The sequence below is a fragment of the Setaria italica genome, chromosome IX (assembly GCF_000263155.2).
Source record: "Setaria italica strain Yugu1 chromosome IX, Setaria_italica_v2.0, whole genome shotgun sequence".
Classification (NCBI taxonomy): domain Eukaryota; kingdom Viridiplantae; phylum Streptophyta; class Magnoliopsida; order Poales; family Poaceae; genus Setaria; species Setaria italica.
The window spans coordinates 27343166-27349388 of NC_028458.1; the positions used below are offsets into that span (position 1 = coordinate 27343166).

The 6223-nt window shown below is 41.3% G+C and overlaps 1 protein-coding gene across 2 annotated transcripts; it reads right to left on the reverse strand.

The window, feature by feature from the left end:
- Positions 1–392: 392 nt before the first annotated feature.
- On the reverse strand, positions 393–4614 carry LOC101769333. Of its 2 annotated transcripts, none has more exons than XR_002675970.1 (3): positions 4093–4614; positions 1567–1754; positions 393–670 (listed from the first exon to the last, which is right to left on the reverse strand). XR_002675970.1 is itself a non-coding variant. In XM_004983251.2 (3 exons), exons 1-3 carry the CDS (start codon positions 4511–4513, stop codon positions 516–518), a joined length of 711 nt encoding a protein of 236 aa, XP_004983308.1. In that variant the 5' UTR covers positions 4514–4612; the 3' UTR covers positions 393–515. The 2 variants fall into 2 exon arrangements, 1 of the variants encoding a protein (XP_004983308.1); XM_004983251.2 differs by having other exon boundaries at positions 1620–1754; positions 4093–4612.
- Positions 4615–6223: the final 1609 nt, after the last annotated feature.

The window sequence follows — 6223 nt, forward strand, 5'->3', positions numbered from 1 at the left end:
CAACAAATTTGATACAACCATCAGACAACTTTTCCTTTGTATGAAGATACCAGCTCTCAAGGGGGTCATCACCGTGTATCGAGATCAATAGATAGCAAGAAACATCGAGAAGGGTGCAACCCCGGGCTAGAAAAATGTCCACCACCTATCCAACCAAAGCGAAGCTAAATAATAGGAGAAAAAGAAGCCTTATGTTGAGCCCAAGAGGACAAAGAAAAGATCAAAATTAGTGCTGACGTGTGGCGGAACCGCCTAAATTAACCTAGCTAAAGTGCACTTAAGTCGCCTAACACGCGATCATGCCCTTAAACAAGTCAACTTAGTCATTTGTCGGATTTCATCCGAGAAACCACATACTCAGGATCGAGAAGCATTGCTCACATGAAGGTGAGTGGTTAAAGAGATTACAACATTCCCATATCATTAACATAGTTCACAATTATTACCTCAGAGTTTGAAAAATTCAGACAAAGTTTGCACGGTTTCAAACAACGAAGATAAAGCTCAGAGAAAGTCTAAACGTCGATACATAATACCATGGCGAAGCTGACCATCATATCAATTCCCATGATCCACGTTGTCTGAGGACGGTTTCCACTTGACCGTCCAACCCGAAGGGGTGAGGTCGGCCAAGTCAAACTAGCAACCATTTCCTCGAAATCAGCACTACCTGAAAACATAGCCACAAGCAAGGCTGAGTATACTAATACTCAACAAGGCTTACCCATCAAGTGGTAACTACTCCACCGACTCCTAGACATGCAAGACTTTTAGGCTGAGGGGTTTGTTTTTCCAAAAGCTTCTAAAGTAGGTCCTTACTTTCAAGTTTTAGCAGTAGGTTCTAGTTGATTATCCATTCTAGGTAAGCACCTATTCTAAGCAAGCATGTAATCAAGCAATTTAATTCAAGCATCAATATATTCATCATCCTTTGTTCCTCTTCTTACTCAATGCAAAAGTGCAGTCAAGTAGTCTCAAACTATGAGAGGTAGACAATTCGAATTGATTTTTTAAACCTTGCAAGGTGAACCTAACCCCATGACATCCGCGTACCCGACGGGTTCGCTTCACTTGTCAACCGTCCCCATCAATCCCCGACACGTGGCCAGGTCCCACATCCCTTGGCATACAATGCCCCAATGGTCCCGGAATGAGGCCATACTGTGGCTGCACTTGTACCCACATGTTGCAGCAGGTATGCCCACGTCCCGGACCAATCAGGTACTAGGCTTCCCCATCCCATACTAGGTATGAGATTAGTACTTTCAAACACTTGACCACTGTTCTAACAAATCTCGACCTTAGCAGTTTTCATCTAGATAGACGGGGCAATCCACCAATTCAAAACCAATTGCCCAGCCCCGCTCATCATCCTTATGGTTTCAGCATAATTAAATAGGCAACTCCTATAACTCGCGAGTGACAGGAAATCACTCGACTTCTACTGAGTTCCTATTTAGCATAGCAACTACATGACCTATCATGCTAGTATTTAGAACAAAGGTACCTAGGATCATGCAACTAGGGTTTCAAACAACTCCTATGAACTTTAATGCACAAACATACCTAGCTCAAGTAGTGCATAATTTTAGAAAACTGGGATATGCTCCGGGGCTTGCCTTCCTGTACTATGTTAGTGGGGGAGTTGCTAGCAGCTTCTGGGATCTCCTGCTCAGCCTGGACGTGGTGCAGCTCTTTAGATCCTTCCTTGGCAGCAGGCGTCAACTCGTAGGTTCCATTTGTGAGGTTCGCTTCTACACGAGATGCATATAAAATGTTCAAGTTTTCACGAGTTTGTGAGCAAGATGCATTTCAAGTTAAACAGACGTATTAAATGCAACGACCACTACACTTTGGTAAACATTAAACTTTATATGCTAGATAAGTAGTTTCATGTTTTAAGTGTATGTGATGGTGATTGTGTACATATATAAGGTTCTTACAACTTAGATCTTCACAAGGAAGGTGGGCTCACTTTAGGGTTGCGCAAGATTCATTTGGAAAGTTATCCTATTTTTGAATGTTTTTGTGTACCTCTTCTTAAATTTCCATTTTACCCTTAGTATTACCTAATGGTTTTTATTTATTTCCTTTTTGGGATTAAATTTTCCTAATGTTTTTGGTTGCTCCTGATAAGGTATGGTTCTGAAAATCTTACAGAGGCTTCCTAATAACATTAGTGACCTACTGTAAAATTTTGGGATACATTGAACTTCTACAAAATTAATTAAAATTAAAACAGTACCCTATGGTAGATTGTAGGGATCTATTTTTAACTCAAGTTTTAGTGACAATCTGAATCTACAGATTTTACAGAAGGTTCCGAAGTCTTAACAGAGGCTACTGTAAAATTTCCAACATTTATTGAGCATTTTAACTATTTATCATATTTTAAGTTTATTAAACCACATTAAGGAAGAACCTTATTAGAAAAAGTGTTGATTATCCTGCTGCCATTTCCTTTATCCAGTGGTCATTTTATGACTAACCAGGACTAAGTAAATTTGCAAGATTAAGTTACTAACTCACACTACTTGAGTGATGAGTTATGGCAACAAGGCTAGGAAGGTCCTCACAGTAAAACATAGGTTCTACTAAAGTGCTAAGATAAATTAAAAGGAACCCATAGTGACGCCTAGTGACGCTTTCATATTTTAAACAGTAAGCGACTATAAGCTAAGTGGTTGACCTTAATTCTTTTTAGGTTCAAGCTCGATTTTTTTTATGCTGGCCTTGGCTCAAGGTTTACGTTCTCCGACAATATGCTCTCTAACTGAATGAAATGCATGCATGCATTAGGGATGATGCTATGAGTGCAAATGCTCACAAAATGTATGGAATGATAAAAGAAACAGTAAGAAATCACTGAGTAACAAAATAATCTTGCTAACAACAATACGAAATCACATAAGAACAACGAAAGAAACCATTTTGCACAATAAGCTAAAAAAGCATGAATTTGTAAGATTCAAGTCTTTTGTTGACAAGTAAACATGAAATAAATCTCACTAGCAGGAGACAAACACAAAACTATGTGAGGTGGATTCATTCCAAAATGAATTTTTAATGTGTAGATATAGCTTAAACAAGTTAAACTACGATTTAACATATTAAATCTAAAAAGGAATGTAAATCAACCATAAAAGTACCCACATCATTTTCCCTAGATTTTAGATGTAACGCAAAGGTTAACAAAAGTGGTTTCATCATTTTACCAATTTTTCACTATTTATCATGCCCTTAGCAATATGAAGATGGCAACAAGCATTTTAAATCTAAAACAGTATGAAAACCATCTAATCTAGTAGCAAAACTTTCATATCTTGAACATGCATGTCACAAGTGAACTAACAAAAGCGGTTTCACCATTTTTGGAGCAATAGGTGATTTATAATGCATCTAATGGCTCTCACACCAAATAAAAATCATAGCACAAAATATCAAAAATAAACATGCACAAACTCAGCTCTAAAATAAACTAGACTTCACAAGGAATCCAACTCAACAAGAATCACATTTTTAGCATTTTTCTACTAGTTTCTATGCATTTTCAAAGTTTGCAACATTTTAACTTCAGCAAACAAATCCAACCCGAAAATACTTTGCAAGCTACCCCTAGAAAAAACCTTCTCTCTCACGGTTCTACCCTTTTATTAACAATCTACCCCCTGTGTTTTTATGCTGTAGCCCCTAGAAAGATTCCACCTTCAAACATAAAACCAACCCTTTATGGATAAGCCCCTAGATCTTTTATTTCCCAAGCAATCGGGTCCCTATGCTTCTTCAACCTCCAGAACAAGCACCACATGCATAGACAGAACAAGCACCACACGCATAGACAGGCAGGGACTTAGCACCCACGGCACTTGGGCCGGCCATGGGATAGAGGGAAGGAAGCGGGGCTGCAGGGAGAGGGCAGCGGCGCCATGCCCAGGCCAAGGGGCTTCCTCGGCGTGGCACAGGTAGGGGAGAAAGGGGGCAACGCACATGGCTCTGCGCGGTGGCGGCGAACGTCTTCGACATCGCCGGGAATGGGCGAGGAAACTTAAGGCAAATAGAAAATGGGTGCAAGCATCATGGTTAGGAGCTCACCTAGGTTCCATTTGAGCACTTGGTTGAGGACGAGGACAGCCGGGAGATGGGGCGCCATGTAGAGGTAGTGGTGGCAGGTGAAAAGTTCCTGGAAGTTTGGGGGAACTTTGATTCCCGTTGATTCGATGGACAATTGAGGGAGAGGAGGGGCTGAGGGTGTAGCTGGGGAAGTGGCACAGCTTTGGGTGAGAGGAATCGAAGGGAGACGGAGGGAGATGGGAGGAATCGATGACGAACCGAGAGGAGCTCGAGAGCTCATTAATGGAGGAGAAGATCGGTTTGGAGGGGCAGGAGGCTTGGCGAGGGATCGTTTTATAGCCTGGGCGAGGCGAGGAGTTATGATGGCAAGGTGACATAGCACCGGGCACGGGCATTGGTGGTGAGGGGCGGCGCCCGAGTTCGACGGCCACCTGGTGCCCATGCCATTCGGGCGGGCTCCTGCCCAACCAGGCGCGAGGAGAGGCGTGGCGCGGCGGGGGAGGCACGTGGGAGGATGCTCTGGTGGCCTATGGGTGGAGGAGCCCTGCAAGCACTAGGGAGGGGCCAATCCGACGATCCTCGTGCTGCGTACCAGTGACGGGCGTGCAGGTGGCGTGAGGTCGAAGATGAGGCGACTGCCATGTGGGCCCGCGGATTTTTCAGCCATTAAACTTTGCTCCCTTAAACAACCTAGCTACAGATGTCCAAAAATTCCCCAAAAATACTCATTGGAAAGATAAAATCACAAAGAATCTATTTTCGCAAGAATAAACTCAAAATCTGCTATGGTTTGCACACAATTGACAAAGCAAAACAGTTAAACTTGAAATTTAAATGATTTTTTGGCACAAGAAAACATCTCTGACAAATTTGGTAAAAATATTGTAAAATCACTAAATGGTTTCTAGTATTTAAATAAAATATTCGGGGGCATAGTTGTATGGAAGAAATCGGGGTTCCTTCACAAATTTGATTTTTCACCTATAAATAATAAAATTCTAGGCATTTAACAATGCATGGCCAAAACATTCATTCATGCACAAATGATGCTCAACTATACACAAATCGATGTTCATGATGCTCAATTATGCACAAAGATGCTTGTGATGGATGTCGTGCAAAGTTGTCGTGTTTAACGTGTGTTTTCTCACCAAGTTTGATCTTTGTGCTTGCATTTTCAAAAATAAAAGTTGGAGTTCAAGGTGTGGGCTATAACTTTTATAAAGACCGACATATGAGGAACTCGATGGACTTGGAATTAGGATTGTGGGATCTTTGGTAGAGCATTGGCAAGCTGTTTTGTAGTTGGATTTGAAATTTGACCGATCGTCTACTCGATTTTTGGAACACTCTTTGCTCAAAATCAGAGGAAGTACTATGAGTGGAAGGTGTTCCATTTGAAAAGGGCTACCACTTGTATATTGGTCAAAACTTAAGTTCTTATATAAAATTTATTTTTATTTGCTTCACAAGTGATTCTCAATAGGAGGGAGTTTTAACACTTGGTTCAAAATCTTAGGTATTTTTGGACCTTAACCCTCAGCAAATTGGAGTTAGCTTTGATTTGCTTCTTAATCACCCTATTGATTATTTGATTTAGGTTCTTAATTACTCAAGCTGTCATATGACGGCGAAACCAAAAGGGTCTTGCTGGACGGATACGTCATGGACAGATATATCACCATCGGGGCCAACCTCGAGCCCGAAGAAGAATACGAACTAATCAAGTTTTGGAATAAAAACAAGGATGTCTTTTCCTGGTCTACAAGTGACCTACAAGGGGTAGATAGAGAAATAATTGAACATAATCTAGACATCAGGCCTGGCATGAAGCCAAAGAAGCAAAAATTGAGAAAAATATCCAACGAAAAAGCCCAAGTCGTGAAGGTAGAAGTAGACAGGTTGCTCGAAGCCAATGTAATCAGGCCTATCCTCTATCCAGAGTGGTTAGCAAATACTGTCCCGATCAAGAAAAAGAACACTAGATGGAGAATGTGCATTGACTTCATAGATTTGAACAAGGCCTGTCCCAAAGATGACTACCCACTAGAAAGAATAGACAAAGTCGTGGATGACACTGCTAATAGTGAAATGGTCTCATTGCTGGACTTGTTCTCGGGCTACCACCAAATCAGAATAAAAAAAGAGGATG

Coding starts and splice junctions, on each gene's coding strand:
- LOC101769333 (XM_004983251.2), bottom strand. CDS start 4,513: ATGGGCACCAGGTGGCCGTCGAACTCGGGCGCCGCCCCTCACCACCAA. Junction 1,755..4,092: donor AGTGCTCAAATGGAACCTAG/GTGAGCTCCTAA, acceptor CATCTCGTGTAG/AAGCGAACCTCACAAATGGA. Junction 671..1,619: donor CACTAACATAGTACAGGAAG/GCAAGCCCCGGA, acceptor CTATGTTTTCAG/GTAGTGCTGATTTCGAGGAA.